The following is a 19,615-nucleotide window of genomic DNA, read 5'->3' as shown; positions in this document are numbered from 1 at the left end:
CTTAAAGAGGTGTTCATGATAATTCCTTTGTATTAAGATTTATGTAAGTAATTATTTCTTTAAAAAGTCATAAAAATTAGCACTAGCATTTAAATGTAATACGACTTAAGTATCCTTAATACGGCATTATGCTCACAAGAGTTAATTATACATGTTTTTGTCGTTGCCATTTTTAGATGCATTAAATTTTACATGAACAATTGCAAGAAATAAAAAAATAGGTAACCGTTTAAGTGTTTGACTACAAAGCAGAAGGTCCTGGTTTGTCTCTATGGAACCCAATTTGAAAAATATGAATCGTTTTTTATATTTATTTAATAAAACCTTGGACAGTAACTTGAAGCGCTGTACTGATTTTCTTGCATTTTCATTTCATTGTATTTTCATTTATATTTTATTGTCATTCCATATATCCCCTAAAGGACACTTCGTCTTTCAATAATTCTTGAATTACATATTTTTTTAAAATTCAAGTTAAACTCGGTTAGTATTTTTATTTTATAATAGAAATAATGGTATATGAAAAAGTGGTATTTACCAAAACCAAAATAAAAATTGAAAAGTTATTACTATTAAACTTAAATATTATTTTTACCACTAGATTTTGTAATATGGTTTTAATTCAAATGGAAAGGGTACTTCTTTTAAGCTAAAAAAGAGCGTTATTTGATTCCTTATTATATTTTTAAAGCGGGTAAACATACAATCGAAAAGGGTTTCAATTTCATGGTACAAATAAAATTCCTTCTACAATAATCATACCATACGTATAGTTAAGTTATCGCATTGTTCTAGATGTTCCTGTATGGATATGTAGGACTGAGCACCATATTTTATAGTGGAGATTGTGATAGTAACAGATTTTCATACGTACTCGTGTATACGGAAGTTGACAATAATAATAATAATGCTGTTAAGGCGGCTCATTTCAGTTAACAGCGGTTCTTTTGTGATCACAGAGAAAGTGAGATAGTTATCCAGAACACACTAATTTCTTCACTATTGTCATTTCTCGTGTATGTAATAATATGTTTATACAGAAATATAAACCTTTGCGTACTCAGCGTAAACAAAAGAATATAACAAATTAAGTCTGTAAAAAAAATATTTTTAACAATAGCAGTAAAACATAAAAATAAAGGTAGAAACGCATGCACCTTAGCACATTTTATTATTTTTAAGAACCGCTATTTTTCAAGTTAACAGTAGGTGGTGTCTTTTGTAAAAAAATGACTTATGGTCACCCGTATTGAATAGTTTAATTGTAACCTTTTATTTTTTGCATCTATAACAAATTCTAATATTCAAAATTTACCAACATATATATCTCTTTCTGACTCTTATTCGCATTCAACGGTGTATAGGGCACTGCATTGAATATACGCAGTGTTATTTGAATTTTAAATACATGAAGAAAAAGTGATCCGCCTAGGACTTTAGGCACCAGTCCAGGGTAATATTTAAAAAATACTAGAGTGAAAACTCATGTAATGACCCCTTCTGGAAATGGAACCCGCATGGTAGTCAAACGCGCTGATCACTACACTACGGAGGCGGACAAATCTGCACACATATATAATAATATCTATTAAAATAAAATTAAAAATGTTAGTTTGTTCAAAATCAAGTTATTTATTGACATTCAAATAAATGCGTCAGAAAATGATGAAGAAAAACTTATTTTTTCAATACAAAAACGTTTTTCAAAAAAAAAAAAAGTTTTGAGGTCCAATATACGATAACTCGCAACTTATTTTTCTTTAAATACAGGTAACATTGAGGTAGGTGATTGTTTATTTTTGTGCCTTAAACTCTTTCTTTGTATTATAAAATATGTTTTCCTTCGAAAAAATTAATGATTTAAAAAAGAGTTGTAAAATAAATAAATTCCATAATGTCCGCCTCCGTAGTGTAATGGTCAGCACGCTCGGCTACCGTTCTAGAGGTCCCGGGTTCGATTCCCAGGGGGGGGGTCAAATAAAATTAAGTGATTTTTTCACTGTAATATTTATTCAATATTACCCTGGACTGGTACCTGAAGCGGAAGGCTGATCACCGTTCCTTCATGTGTAAACGATCAAGATAACATTGCGTTTATATGAAGCAGTGCCCTATGCACCATTGGGTTGCGGATAAGGGTTTTATTATTATTAAATAAATAAATAAATTACGTACTATTGATAACTGTACTGGGCCTTAAACAAGAAACATAAACTTCTTTTTTATAATATTTGTAATGTTTTCAGAGGCCTTTTTTTAAGAGTATGTGCCTTAAGCTTAAAAATACCTCGTATCTAACGACTCAACAGACATGCACTAGTTATTATGTAAAATTTATATTCCCACGATCCAATTAGTTCACAGAATATACTGAAATTAATTACCTCTAAATCTCAGCTGTATAAAATATATTCGTATAATTGGAAGTGGGTGCTTTTAGTATAAATATATGGTATTAGAATAGGCATATCTCGAGAAACAGGATTGCGAAATTTATAACGTGAATTAAGATAAAAGTATTATAAAAAATGGTTTTAGTAAAATGTAAATCCAGGCGTCTTTTCTGATTGGAATCGTGATTTTATGCTCTTAATTACAACAATATATTGACAACATTCATTAGTGCTCTTAATTTAATTCAATATATCACAACATAAAAACGTGGTGATGAAAAAAAGTTGTTTGTGTGGAAGCCTTCCGCAATCAAATCGTTTGAATTACCTACATTAACAACAAAACGTGATGTTTTTATTTTTCAAGTTGTTTGATTTGTAATTTGTCTATCATGAGTTATGCAATCACGGTTGACATGGCTGAATGATACGATATATTTCAAATCTATTTTGTATATTGAAAGCATTGTTTACTTTGTGATATAGTAATATTTAAATGTCACCTAGGCCGAACTCTGTTATGTTATGAGGAGCGCCTAGAATATTTTAATATTGACAAATTGGAAATCAGGAGACAAATTGCAGACTTAATGTATCTTTATAATATAATCCATGGTAACATTGATTCAGCATTTTGTATCGAGAAGATAGCAATGAATGTTCCCTCTCGGCGGTTAAGGAGGCACAACACATTTTCTCTCCCAGTATATAACAATAATATGGCACACTTTAACTCCATTTCTAGGATGCTAAGATTGTATAATAATTTAGAAAATATTGATAATGTGACCATCGACATATTTAATGATGGCACGGAGAAATACAAGAGGACTATCACCGGATTGGTGAAATCAATTTCAAATTGATTTTACCAATCTGGTGGAGTCTTGAATTTTATACCTTATGTAGCGTAGTTTAATTTCACTTTTTATTTTTACTTCTAATTTTTATTTTATTTTTCTTACTTCATTACTTTTAATTGTTACTACCCTTTTTTTTACCACCAAATTACTATTGTTCATATATGTGTTTAACCTGCACCTTTATTGTTTCTGTAAGCTTGTTGTGTTCCCATGTAATTGATGAAAAACATCAAAACTATTTGTATTGCACTGTATTTCGTTTATTGTAATATGTTTTTCATTGTTTGTGAACCGTAAATAAATAAAATAACACTCGCCTTATCAATCATCGTTCACTTTGTGTAATACCATTATATAGCACTACTTCATGACTACTGGTTCCGTTCCATCATCAGGTCAACCGTTCCATCATCAGGTCAAATGTAGACTTCATTTGATCTGATGATTGAATAGTTATTCCAAAACCACTAGTCATGAAGTAGCGTTTTTAAGTGTTAATACAGTGTAGTGAACGATGAATGATAAGGATAGTGTTTTTTCAAATCTACCTACCTCCATTATCCAACTATATTAAATACTTAGTTTCATTATCAAATGACTTTGTGGATGATGATAGCAGGTTTTACATCTTAATTGTAATATTTAAATTTCCTTTGAATATGTTAGTTTGATGTGTTTTTGATGTTGTGGTTTTATGTTATATTTTCATGTTGTGTGCTATTCGTGTGAATAATTTTCAAATGTACATGCAATAATTTTGAGCAAACAGCATTTTAACTATCATTGAGTTATTTGTAATTTGTTATTTTTTTCCTCTGTAGGAGTTTGTTTTAAAACTTCATTAAGTTTTATTTTCAGCATTGATTTTTCTTTTACTTTAACACTCTTTAATAGTGCGTCACTAATACCATTGTAGTATATACAACACACATATTACACACATATAAACATGAGTAAATTGATAGTATAGTCAAACCTTGATATAAACGAAACCTCTTTAAAAATAGGTAGCTTAAGACTGTTACTACTTCCTCATTTTGCAAAAGCAAGGATGGATATAATAGAAAATGTCGTGGTCCTTTGGGGTTTTTTATATCCAGGTTTATTATTTCATTATTGCAATAAAAATGACTAAATTTCGGAAGTCATTCGTTCAAAATTATAACATTCATATATTATTTTATGTGGCGCAAAAAGTGATACGTTTTTAGAAGCTGACATTACTGTTATTCCCGTATTCTTTTCATGTAAATTTTTATTCTATTCAAACCTGCTTTATTTTAATACCAGACATTTAGAGATATAATTTGACACTGGGGAGTTGATTAATTATATTTTATGCAAGAGGGTCACAGCTTTAGTGATAGCTTTTCAAATTCAAATAACTGAGTAAGTAAGAAAGATTTGCCTATGGCGAAATGTCATAAACTTTTCACGACTACAGTTAGTGTCATTTATTTTGTTATTTTATCACTCTGCGAATTACATTATTTTTTGTCATCTCAACAAAGATCGCATCTAGCTAACTAATTGAACTAAATACTAATCCTTTCACTGCCTACAACGGGGTACTTCTAGAAAATTTGGTGACTGATTTAAAAATTTGTATTTATTAAGATTGGCAGTATTCATAATTCAGTAATTCAGTAATTCACAGAAAATCGAGATGCAATTTTAAATTGTTTCACATTTTCAATAAATTTCGCAACTTAGATAAAAAAATGTTTTGCAAGAACAGATTGGTCAGGAAGTCTAGATGCTTCTGAATCAGATCTGGGCATGGGACAGCTTTCAATATCTCGAAAAAGATAAAGAAAAATATGGAAGTCTGGGCATTTACTAATACTAAAATTCTTGGAAGTTCTATATACAAGTATATGGTTTAATTTCGAATCGTAGTACTTGTTTCAATTTAATTTCTCATGTATGTGATTATAATCCAGGATTCGGAGCTCACATACAAATGAAAGAGTTTCTGCTTTATAAAAAGCTTCTTTCATCTCACCAAAAAAATTCTCTAGTGAAATTATAGTAAATCAAGTACTATGAATCGAAATTGAACCATATATGTAGAACTTTCAAGACTTTAAATAGTGTTTTTGTCAAATTCGAAACAAAGTGCTTGAATTCACTAAAATGTCACTAGAGACATCTATCGTGAGATGAGAAAAGCTTTTTATTCAGCAGAAACTCTTTTATACTCAATTCGCAGAAACTCTGCGAATTGTTTGCAATTGTTGAGAGTAATTATAAGTTTCTTTCTTGAAACTGTGTGGTGTGTAGGAATTATTATGTCTAGTTATGTTTTATATAAAACCAGGCATTTTTCTTAAGAAATTCTTTTAATTAACCCCTTATTTGCTGACCCGATTGCTAATTGTGCGTTTGTGGAGCGGTGCTGAAGGAATGAAGATAGATCACATTAAATTCAGTGGAATCAAGGTCTCCAGAACGGATGTCATCCAGGTGGTTTTTATCCAATGTGTGATAAAATTATACTTAACACATTATCATATTTAACGATTAATGTAATGTTTGTTTAAAGATCATAACCAACATCATTCATTGAAACCCTTATCCGCACCCCAATGGTGCATAGGGCGCTGCATCATATAAACGCAGTGTTAACACATGAAGGAAAGGTGATCAGCCCTCCGCTTCCGGTACCAGTCCAAGGTAATATTGAATAAATATAAAAGTGAAAAAATCACTTATATTTATTTGACCCCCCCTGGGAATCGAACCCGGGACCTCCAGTACGGTAGCCGAGCGTGCTGACCATTACGCTACGGAGGCGGACATAACCAACATAAGGTAGAAAAAGAGTGTCATAAACTTTAAGTACAACATTTTTTTACAAGGATTATTTTAAACAAAACGAAAAATAGTATCTTCAAAAATATAATTATCAAAAAAATAATAAAAACAAAACCTTGATAAGTCACACATCTCCAATAATTTATTGTACAAATTTATTGTCCATATTAATTCCAATGTCCAATAAAATTCTTCATCCTCGTTATATCATTATTTCTTTATGTTATAATTTGACCAGTTAATTTATTTACAACATTTTGAGTGTGTCCAAATACATGTACAAAAATCTGGATTATTTGTTATCTAATTGAGAGGCGCCGTGGTGTAGTTGGGTAGACGCTCGACTGCGAAACTAGCATCGCGGGTTCGATTCCTGCCAATTACAAAATGAATTCAAGAAAGATTTATTTTCAATTGGTCTGAATGTTTGTGATGTATTTTCACATTTACCTTTCCTACCTTACTATCCTGCCTGCAGACAAGCATCTAAAATAGACGCTTCGCGAGTTATTCTTTTTAAATAAAAAAAATAATCTCTAGTACCTACTTGTGAATGAAAATTTGGACACAATATACTGTTAATATTTATATTTACACCTCCGTAGTGTAATGGTCAGCACTCTCGGCTACCGTACTGGAGGTCCCGGGTTTGATTCCCAGGGAGGGTCAAATAAATATGTCATTTTTTCACTTTAATATTTATTCAATATTACCCTGGACTGGTATGAAGCGGAGGGCTGATCACCTTTCCTTCATGTGAATTATCAAGATAACACTCCTTTAAATGATGCAGTGCCCTATGCATCATTGGGGTGCGGATAAGGGTTTGAAAAACAAATCCTTACTACCCTACCTGCAGACAAGCATCTAAAATAGACGCTTTGCGGGTTATTCCTTTTAATTTTTTTTTATCTAGTACCTGCTTGTAAATGTAAATTTGGACACACTGAATATAATGTTAACATTTATATTATGTATTAATTTTAAATCAAACACAGATTTTTTGAGTCTACTAAGTTGTATTTTAATAACAAAAACACATAAAAAATTATATTGTGACAATTGTTTCGCCTTGTTAGGGTATTATCAAACGAATGTCATATTATATTTATCTTCAATATGAATTTGATTGAAATAAGCCATTTTCACAGATATTGTATCTATTAACACTATTTTAAAGTTTTTGTAAGAATTTCTGAATAAGCGTTATTTTTTATTGAAAACATTAGTAATATTTGTAATAAATATGGAGATATAGGTTAATTAATTAAATAATTTAATCGAGAACATTTCCGTATCAATCTGTACAGTATATTTCATTAAATACACCTAAAATATGATTATTGGAGCTGAACTGACTAATAAATTTGATTTTTTTACGCTTTGAAGAATGATATTGCATTCGAGTAATAAAACTCGATGGCCCGAATAACGATTAATATTTTAGAATTTTTTATGAAAAAAAAACACATGTTTGTATTCTGTTGTATATAGTTTAAGGTTAAAATGACCAAAAATGGTGATATGTTATATAATTTTATACTACGTTATTAAAATAAACGTACACTTTTTTCGAAATATGAATTGTTCGAATACATTTTCTTTTCAAAATGTAAACGACAAATTCGTAAAAAGTAAGTTTTAAAAAAAAAAAAAAAAAAGCGTCAAATGGTTGGGATATTAATATTATTATTACGTTACTATGTAATATTTTATTATAATTTTCTGATGTTTTCGTTGCTTGTTTTCTTACGTGTTTTATTTTTAACCAGCTTTTCCACTTTATCTTTTAGTCTATGCGTTTTGTTTATTATTTCATACCTTATATATCTTCACGCACAGATTGTGCCTGGGATTTATATATATTTATATATATATATATATATATATATATATATATATATATATATATATATATATATATATATATATATATATATATATATATATATATATATATATATATATATATATATATATATATATATATATATATATATATATATATATATATATATATATATATATATATATATATATATATATATATATATATATATATATATATATATATATATATATATAAATATATGTAAAAGATAGGCAGTCAGGTATGCCAAATACTTGAAAGTGGTCAGGTTAGGAGTTGTAACAATCGGCGGGTATGTATGAGGAGATGCATGAATGTGGAAGAGGCGAAGAATGTTTGCAAAGGCAGAGTGGTGTGGCATTCTACTCTCTCTGACTACCCCTGCGGGAAAAGGTGTGATGGTTAGTTAGTTAGTTTTTGTTTAAGATAAAATACAAAAAATATGTGTACGTATATAAGCGTAAGGTTAAAAAATCTCCATAAAAATGTAAATTCACACTGAGTTCTATATTTAACATACAACGAAAGTAAGTACATACATGCATCACTTGTACATAAAATGTGTTTTACATATACAAAAAATATTTAAATACATACATATGAATAGAACATAATAACATACATATCAAATTATTTTGTAAATCGCTATATTTATATATTTTTTTTACTTGTTTGTACAACCTCCCTTTTGATTATGGTATTTTGCAATGTCAGATTACACTACGGGTCAAAATTTTTGATACTTCGAGCTGTTGATATGATTTGCAGTTAATGAGCAGCTTTACAATTGGATCAGTTATTAATTAATATGTACATTAAAAATAATGCATGGTAAGCGATATGAACAGAGTTCATCATACAAACATTGCAATACTCAATACAATGAATAGTGGCGCTTTTACATTTTATGCATAACCCATTCTAATAATAGTATTTATTTATTTAATTTATCTGTGTTATTCATAAAAATACAACAATTTCCTACTATTTCTATGAGCCCAAACGGCTTATTATTAGAAATAGGTACCACACTTCTTCATCTTTGGTGTAGGCATATTTTTAAGAGGGTTTAGCCTCCTACGATGTCGATTCCCAGCTGTCAATCCTTCTCTTTGGTGGTCTGCCCGATAGTCGTCTATCTTGGTTCTGACCGTGTAGTGCAATGTTGAAGTGTCTGGATGATTCCATTCTCCTCGCATGCGCATACCATTGCCTTTTTGTAAAAGTTTATTTAGAAGACACTGTATAAGAGTCAGAAGAAGAAGAAGAAAATGTTACTTGTGTTATTTTTTACGTTTGTTTTATTATTAAACTTTGTTTGCGATAGAATAGGCCACCAGTGTACATATTATCGAGCCAAACTCGTTTTCATATGATCGAGTATCTCCTATTATTTGGCTAGTAATTGAATAATATTTATTTTAATACATACTTGAATATCAATTGTATGTATGTACATCAAATTTTATCAACTTTCATTCTCAATTATATGCATACTTTAATAATCTGATATATTTGAATTATTATAATCTCACATCTTTTTATAGTGCAAAGAAAAAGGCTTTCTATGACGTTTTAGTGGGGGACAATACAATTAATATCTAAATAATAATATACATGAATTATTCCATTCAATTTAAAATTATATTTTACTTGTGACATCTTTAAACACGTTTAATTTATTGATAAATTAAGAATCTGAAAGAAGCAAGTAGAAAAATAAATATCTGCATATCAACAAAAAAAAATTGAAAAATTCTACATCTAAATAACCTTTGTATTTTATGACTACGTTTTTTTAAATATTAAAGCTAGAATTCTCGAAAATTGAAAAATTCACCCAAAAACCGATATTATAAAAAAAACGTATTTTTTACAGGCATTTACAGTTTTAACCTGTAAAAGAAAGGGGAGAACTAGAAAGAAAATACTATTACCTTATCCCAAGCTTTTAGGTGAAATTTGCAAGTTTTTAAATACATTTCATGAAATATATTAATAAATAAGAACGTTATGTATGAGAAAATTTGTATAAGTTTAATAAAGCGTGGGAGTCGGTAGCGAGATGTAAATAAATTGATAGCCTTTAATTAGTTACAGAAGTCAGATACTATAATTATTAACATTCGATATCGTCAAAGAAAATCAAAAGATTTAGGTTTTGAGTTAATTGCCATAAGATTGACACATTTACCTTGTTTTATATACGTAATAATAAAGATATTTTTACATAGCGTAGATTCATTTCCAATTCTCAGCATGACGTTAAATTAAAAGTGTAGATATCGTTATTGTTAAAATTATGTAAGATGTATCAAATGTTGCAAAAATATTATATAATAATATTACTGTTAAGGGCCAGTATTTGATAAATGGGAAAATTATTTTCTTTAAACCCAGGTTACATTTGACGTAATTGTTTTTATTTCTTCTTAAAAAAACGTTTTAAATAAAACTGAAAAATATTTTTTTATACACAATTATACTTCAAAATTCAATATACGAGTATATTTAAAAAAAATAAACTCGTTTATTGGATTTTCTAATCGGGCGTGAACTGACGTCCGGCTCTCAGTGCAGCCGGATGCTTAATGAATCATATTATTATGAGTAAGGCCTTAACAAGAAAACAAAAAGAAAAACTCATTGTTTGGTTTTTAGAAAAAAAAGAGGTTTATATAATTAATACATTTAATTTATTTTAAGGATGTAATATAATAAGTTTTTTTAATTTCTGATTATTGAATGATTCTTACGACTTTTCTTATTTTTTCTGATCCATTCAATGCTTATAGAGAACTGAATTTAAATATTGCAATATAGAATTGATATTTCTCATTATCTTTAAATTTCAGTCCTGTGTATATTATAATTTTATAAAATGTATCTATCATTTTTAAGATTTATAAACTTAGAGAGAGAAAACCCTTATCCGCATCCCAATGGTGCAAAGGGCACTGCGTCATATAAACGCAGTGTTATCTTGATTGTTTACACATGAAGGAAAAGTAATCAGCCCTCCGCTTCCGGTACCAGACCAGGGTAATATTGAATAAATATTAGAGAAAAAATCACTTACATTTATTTGACCCCCCCTTGGAATCGAACCCGGGACCTTCAGGATGGTAGCCGAGCGTGCTGACCATTACACTACGTAGGCGGACGAACTTAAACGGAGCATGCTTTAAATCCTTGTACACAATTTTCAAGGATAATTTGCTTAGGAGACTTTAAAAATAAATATTATAAAAAAGGGTACCATATAAAAACGATGAACCAATCCACCAATGTTGGGAATGTATATTTAAAATTGTTGATATTTTAAGATTGGGACTGACCGGAGCATTTTGTCGTAACGAATATTCGCTGCGAGCATCCGAGCACTCGGCTCGCTGTACTGACTATACGAATGCTCGCATCGTAACGTGTTACGTTACGATGAAATGACTCCCGTCAATCGCCACCTTTAATATTTTTCTGTAGAAACAAATGATTTTTTGTACTGAGGCCTTAAGATATAAATCTTACATGCTTATGACATTAAAGCTCGAGCCGGTGATTAATTAAAATGTCGCTCTCATCCGTAGCGCTTAATTGGGTTATTAAAGCGAGCAGAGTGAAACCAATAGCTGATCGTTATCCGACACATCATGTGATTTCCTTCCGTAAGAACTTTCCACAAATTCACGCAATTCTCGCATTCTTGTCACGAGACATCTCTCGTGACTTACTCTACCTGGGAACTAACGAGAACAGATATCGGATGGGCTCGCTCAGTCTGAGAAGGCACTGATCATTCAGACTGTGGAGTGAATTACCTCTCCTTGTAAAAAATGCACATCCTATCATAGCTTTTAAGAAAAGTCTGAGTCATAACCATTTATCATTAGAATCCTAACTGTCATCCTAACCTCCCTTAGTTCCCTCTACTATAATATATATATAAATATATATATATATATATATATATATATATATATATATATATATATATATATATATATATATATAAATATATATATATATATATACACATATATATATATATATATATATATATATATATATATATATATATATATATATATATATATAAACATACATATATATATATATATATATATATATATATATATATATATATATATATATATATATACATATATATATATATATATATATATATATATATATATATATATATATATATATATATATATATATATATCACTCACTCCTTTCAACAACGTCATTTATCAAAAATCATCAATTTTCAGTTGTGGTAGATATTGTTTAATTTTTTTTTATAAATACACTAATTATTTTTCAAATGGAGAATAAAGATTCAAGTTTGACCTAAAAAGATCTGTAGCACAGTAGAAAGTTCAATAAGTGGCTTGATATTTATTTTTAATACATTTTATTATATTTTTTTAAAAACGATCCCTGAAAAATCAAGTTTTTTGAAATATGACGTTCAAAGGAGTGAGCGATATATTTAATACTCACTTAATGCTTGACGGTATAAATGAAAACATTTGCTATTAATTAAAATATGAAATCGCATTCATAAGTTTTTATGGCCCCAGGTGTATGCATACTATCTACTATCTATGCTAGTAAAGTTTCAATGAAAGTAGGCTGATAAGTTTAATACGAATTCATTGTTTAGTTTACTCTGAGATGCTCGGTTTGTAGCCGATTAAGATTGCTTTAGTATTAAACTATATTCGGTTGCATGAACTGCCTTAACACCTTAATTGCCTTCAATAAGAGATAACGATAATTATCGTCACGAGGGAGTAATTATTAATAAACTAACAAAAAACGTTCATTGAATTATTGAGATGATTCGTGATATCAGAATTTGATGTTTTAATTATATATTTAAAATTATTGTCTATGATTTGATGTGTTATTTAGCTTATGGCTTCATTTACGAGAAATCGCAATTAATTTATCAACCATGGAAATATTTGACTTAATTCAATTTTATAATTAAAATTCCATATTTATATTTAAAAAATAGTTTTTCATTGAAATAAATATGTGCTTTTCAGAAGATAATATTTTTAAATTTTTACTTTTTACCTTTCCGTAAGGAGGTAAAAAAATATGATATTGTTTCAATATATCGTAGTCATACAGGAGAAAGTGACCAAGTGCATTGTTTTACAAAAACGTGATCATTGACTATTCGATATCTTACTAGCTTAATATTGCCCTGAAAAAAATCACAAAGGATTTTAAACTTGAAAGTATAACATATTGACTTGGTAAAAATGACTAACTGCATTGATGTTTATTTTCTTGACAAGCAAAAGTGACTTAAGTGGCCGTCCTGAACATTTTACGTTTTGGTAGTTGGTCACTTTCTCCTGTACGACTACGATATGTATATTACAATCTCATAATAAGGTTCCATTTTTGATACTTCGCTATTTTTTGTTATGTTAAAAAAATGCTAAATACCTACTCTTATGGACCCATAAGACAGTTAACCCGCATTTTCTAAAGTGCCGTTATTCTTTTCCAGGATTCCAGATATCTCGGAAGCCTTGCTCCGTCGGCGGCACGCGCGGCACGTGCATGTTCGTGCAGGACTGCCTCCGGGGGGCGGGGCGGCACGTGGGCGTGTGCGTGGACGGCTTCATGTTCGGCTCCTGCTGCGCGGTGGACGACAGGCCCGGTACTGCGCCTACTGCGCACACCCTGCAAAATGCGCACAACTTGCAAAATGGGCACAGCCTGCAAACCACACCGCCCGCCTTCCCGGACCGCTCCACCACAGGTCAGTCTTTATATTGCAGCATTTCGCAAATTAAGCCAGTTCCTCATTATTTCCTTGTTGCTTTATAGGTAAATATTAAGAATGTGCTCGTTAATATATAATTCAGTACTTGGCCGGCGCTATACATGTGTTCGCGCACATTTAAAAAAAAACATACTGATTTTTTAAAATTATTTTTAATTTGAATTCATCCTGATTGTTTTTATTTTTTTAAATCTCGTTAGCTTTCAATAATTCTATTCTCTACTAAAACTACATATTTATTTCTTCGAAAAACTATTTTTTCAGTCAAATACGTTAAATGTTCACTGAGTTTAAAAAAAATTAAATCGAGGGCTATCGTATATCCCGCCTTAACATTTTTTTAATATTATGTATTTTTTTGCATATCGGATTATTTACCCTACGGGTGAAATATCACCTGGGCTAATAGAAGTTTACAAAATTAAAATGTTTGCTGAAAATGTTGTTTCTCTCTTCTATAAGCGAATTCCTTATTTACAAGGCTTGCTTCATTTAAGTTAACACTTAAATAAAGCAAGCCTTGTAAATAAAACTAACGTTCAACATTTTACCCATAAATATCAACCAAACTTCTCAAATTTAGGAAAATATATACAACTTCCGAAATATGAGTAGTGTGGTTGCCAATCACGCTTAAAAAGTGACCATTTAAAGCCAATCAATGGCAGATAATTACCAGAACTCCATATTCTTCCTTATCTATGTTGAGATGTCAATAAAATGAGGCCTATGCTTACAGTACATGGTGATCAAGGGAACCAGCCCAGACCACCGCAAGGCAGTTAAACTTTCCTCCACTGTTTATAAAACTTATTTGCTTATGATATTGAGCGTGGATGTTAACAGCGCCCATTTAACCAAGAGCTCATAACTGGGCTTTCATTTGCACTCAATCTCAAGTACCTACTTATTTGGTCAGAGTAACTACTCACCAGTAAAATAAATAAAAGGTCCTCTCCAATTATTGATTTCACGTTTACAGAATAAAACATTATTTGTCTTTAAAAGTGAAAAATAAGATTATCTTGAAACTAAATATGAGTTTGTAAAGTAAAGAGTTAAAAAAATTTAAATATGTTTTAAAAAATCCAATATACTTATGTTCTAAAAAAAATTGTGCGTGGAGATGGAGAGAGGTATGGTCCATCGCGCAGCCGATTGTTTTCTGAATTGAATGTTTTGGAGTTCCTACTTAATTAAGTATGGAATTTTTAGTTGAAAAATAAATTTAAAAGGTGAACGAAACAAAAAAATTGTATAGATGAGTTAGGTACCTTTTTTAGGTTTCGAATTGTAGTTTGTATAATAAAAAAGAAAGACATAAATATGGTACATTTTGAATATAAAGTAACACGATTTTATATGTTTTAAATGCCAATATAAATACATATTTTTTAACATGCGTTTTTATAACATGTATATTTCCTAAGAGGTTCTTTGGTTGTTTTGGGGTTATTCCTTAACTTAAATTACTAGCTTTCACATGTGTAAAATAAAAATTATGCCAATAACTTAATGAACAATAAAATCGTATGTATGTGTCAGTTATACAAAATCATAGAGTAGTCAATAAAACTTACATATTTAAAATTCTAAAGGAAAAAGGAAAATTCAATACTATGTTAGAAGTGTATATAGAGCCATCTGTTGATCAAATGTTGTATTGGTGATAACGCTAATATCAATCTTTTATTTTCTTTCCAGTTACTCAATACAGACCTCCAGCGACGGTTACCAGACCATTCAAGCCCCAGCTAACACAAAACCAAACCTATACCAAAGCTCCGAGCTTCAATCAAACAGACTTTTCAGTCCAAATTACCAACCGGCCCTACTCGCCGAGGCCGACGTTCGTCACGAAGCCGATAGGTGGCGGCCAGCTCCCGAATAAGCAGGGATACAAACCTAGTTTTAATAATTACGACGAGAGCCATCTGTCGGTGAATCGACCAAGCAACATGAGCCACCGCCCTCTCTTGGCCACTAGTCCAAGTAATAAGATTTCTTCTAGTCTTAATTTAGGAGGAGGATCTGTGATTGGTCAGAGAGGGACAGCGAGACCCATGACTTCAAATACTCTACTTAATGATATACAGCCTCAGGAGAGTGTTGGTTTAGGTATGTACTTGCTCATAATCTATTATATTAATTATTTAGGTCAGGTAAAGTTAGGACAGAGGTGCCGATAAGTGGCGGCCAGCTCCCAAAAAAGGCGGGATACTAACCTAGTTTTTATAATTACGACGAGAGTCATCTGTCGGTGAATAGAATAAGCAATATAAGCTACCGCCCTCTCTTGGCTACTAGTCCAAGTAATAAGATTTTTTGATGGGTCAGAGAGAGAGACCTATGACTTCAAATACATACTAAATGATATCCAGCATCAGGAGATGTTGGTATGTACTCGCTCATAATTTATTATTTTAATTATTTAGGTCAGGTAAAGTAAGGACAGAGATGTTAATCCCATTTTCTCGGGTATGTCAACGCAAATGATCAAATTATCAAAAATTAACGCCGTGTGTTGACTTTTCTGTTTAATTCTGCGAGATGTTCGTCGGTAGGGGTAATTTAATAATTTTCACCTTTGAACATGTGAATTTTTTACACAGTTGGAATCGAATTACAGTAAAGCCTCGAAATAACGAATTTCGGAAATAATGGACAAAACTTTTCTTACCTGAGTATGAAAGGTTGTTATTATGAAAAAAAGCTATATGTTTACGTTAATAATTTTTACATTTTTGGGTAATATATCCAAAATTAGACAAGGTTATTGAAGTGAATTCTACTTTTATACGCACACACACACACACACATATATATATATATATATATATATATATATATATATATATATATATATATATATATATATATATATATATATAAATATATATATATATATATATATATATACATATATATATATATATATATATATATATATATATATATATATATATATATATATATATATATATATATATATATATATATATATATATATATATATATATATATAATGCCATGTGATTCGTTTCGTCTTATTAAGACATTATCAAACACTGACAAGACATATTTACATAATGTCCTTTTATACTAACAATAATTGCTATTATTAAATATTATTAGGTTTAGGGGTACATATAATAGAGGGTATTTCAGTGGGTAATGTGGATTTCTATGAAATTAAAGACCCATCCACTGAAATACTCACCATTATAACATGTACCCTGAGACCAAATAATATTTAATAATAGCAATTATTGTTAGTACATAAAGACATTTTGTTAATATTTTTAGTCAATGTTTGATGATGTCTTAATAAGACGAAACGCGTCACATATTATCATATATACGTAAATAAAACTAAAATACAGTCCAATAACCTTGTTTAATTTTGGATATATTACCTAAATTTTTTTAATTGAATTCTACCAACTGTCTGCAGTTACAATAAATACTATAATAATAACTCAAAATCAGTGTTCGAGTGTAATTTTCATATAAACGTTGATTTATTAAAAATTCGTTATGCTAGATTTTAATAGTGTATTTTAACAACAAACAAAAATGTTAAATTGGGATTTATGCGGAACGAAGATAATTTTAAACTAATTAGGTTATTATATTTATACGAAAATAATGAGTCCGCATTCACTAATTAGTCATCAAAGATAAGAGGATTTAAATTTGTCCTTTCATGAATAAAAAATTAATGAGCTTTTCGTCCTGAAAAGTTTATAAACAATTATAAATAATTCAGCAATGAATTTGTAATGAAAAAAAACTATAATAATATATTTATAAATATATTATTAGGGACTGTACATTAATTCTATTTTTATTGACTGGGCTAAAATACTTGATCCGATGAAACTAATATTAAAATAAGTATATTAATCTTATGATACTTATATAAAAACAATAATTATATTTTTTCAAACACGCAGGTAAAGGAATTTTTTTATATAAAAGTAATTATTTTTAATTTTTAATTTTTTAATTTATTTTTGGGGCACCTGGTTTCTTCATAATATAATAATATTTCATTCTGAAATGTATAATACAATTCATCCATCCACCGTAAAATTAAGATGAAATCAAATACGTTCATAATGTTCAGATAAAAATTTTCTTTGTGGTACCCGAAAAAAAATCATACTAAATAATTAAAATATCCTATTACAAAATAAGGACTTGGCGGAAACTGTTAGTCCTAGATTAGTTCTATGGAAAATTCGCCATTTTATAAAAATGATTTTATTGTCAAAAGAATTTTCCGCCAAATTGAATAAGGGATGAAGATTTGCAGATTTTAGTAAACGAACTATTCCGTTTATCAATAAATTGGATTCTTGCTTTTGCTGAGATGACAAAAATATTAATCAGGGTAAAAGAAAAGTTCAGAGGGTAGCCTTCATATTATATCTGTGTGTATGAAAAAAATGTTTACAGTTTTTCATATTTTTTATTATTGTATTTTGACGTAGAACATTATTAACACATAAAAAAATCTGTATTCGATTCTTCAATTGTTTTTTTACATATTAAAGTAATCAAAAGTAATTTAATAAAGTCACGTCTTAATGAAAATATAAACCATTAATAAATTAATGAAAACGAATCATATGATCAATAATTAATTTTAAAAAAGATAATTGTTTTAATGTAATTTTATTTTCTTATTCATATACTATTTATCACACTTATTTTGTACTATATTTTATGTTACTTATTTTGGTTCGAATGACTTTCTACAATAATTTGTAATTTGTCATCTTAACATGATATCCTGATATATAATTTTTAATTTTTATAAATTCTGAAATAGAAAAATAACATTTCATTCAATCTTTAGAATTTTATTTTTCTTTTAATATCATTACATTATGAACCTCCTCACTTTTTATTTAACGATAAACAATATTATTATTTCGTATATGATATTTTCTGTAAATTTTGACATAGAAAAATGAGATTTTATTCAACTTTATTTTTCTTTTGAATTTCTTAAAATTATCAACATTAAATCAACAATTAGTAAATAAAATATAAATAAAACCTTCGCATGTCCTGTCAAGTTATTTTTTTTTATTTTTAATCTTTAAATTAAAAAAATTTATTATTATTTTCTATTTGCCTATGATATTTTCCATGTTACACGCTATTTTTTTTTTTAAATTGAAATGTTAAAAACAATCAAGTCTTATTGCGCTATTCATAACTGTTTTAAATTAACTTTTACAAATTTTGACGAAAAACATTACCTACTTTCTGGAATTTACATTTTTCTAAATATCAAGAAGGAATTAAAATTTAGGTCTTTGATTTACTTAAATTATTGAAAAAAAAACGAACGAAAAAAGGTTTTAATTCAGCCTTCATCATGTTAAGTGACTAACTCAGATACAAGTATAGATGTTAGTTTTTAGTAAAATAAATATCTAAAACTAAACTCGCTTTTTGTCTTTCATATTATGAAAAAAAAGTAGGAAAAACGTTATATTATGGCCAAATTAGATGACTAAGCTTCCAACCAAAAAAGGATTTAGTCGGGGTTTTCAAAACCTCCCAGATTAGCTCAAATATTGACTAGCCAACTTTCTGTAAACCTTATAATATTATTATTTTTGTAAAGGAAAAATAATATTTAATTTATCCATTCAAACGATAGTATGAATATCAGATTAATTATTCATACAGCACTGGTAAAAAGAGACGATTTTTTTGTTCGTGAATTCAGGTTCATAGACTTTTGGAACAACATCATCTCTTTTTGCTGTTTTCCTGGTGGATATTGATAATAATTCATGCGAAAATTATTTTAATTAACATATTTATTTTAGACATA

The 19,615-nt window shown here is 29.1% G+C and overlaps 1 protein-coding gene across 1 annotated transcript in view; it reads left to right on the top strand.

Annotated features, from left to right (window-relative positions):
- LOC148306766 (serine proteinase stubble-like) overlaps window positions 1–19,615 on the top strand; it is a 178,174-nt gene that overhangs the window by 100,045 nt on the left and 58,514 nt on the right. Inside the window, exons 3-4 of the mRNA XM_088264385.1 lie at window positions 13,480–13,734; window positions 15,463–15,876. Of these exons, the coding sequence (XP_088120511.1) occupies window positions 13,480–13,734; window positions 15,463–15,876 (669 nt within the window). The remainder of the gene's footprint in view (window positions 1–13,479; window positions 13,735–15,462; window positions 15,877–19,615) is intronic.

Source organism: Brachycentrus maculatus, unplaced genomic scaffold (genome assembly GCF_059751285.1).
Source record: "Brachycentrus maculatus isolate JH-2025_06_01 unplaced genomic scaffold, ASM5975128v1 h1tg000226l, whole genome shotgun sequence".
Taxonomy (NCBI): domain Eukaryota; kingdom Metazoa; phylum Arthropoda; class Insecta; order Trichoptera; family Brachycentridae; genus Brachycentrus; species Brachycentrus maculatus.
The sequence above is the reverse complement of the archived record's forward strand: the minus strand, read 5'-3'. Positions and strand labels throughout refer to the sequence as shown.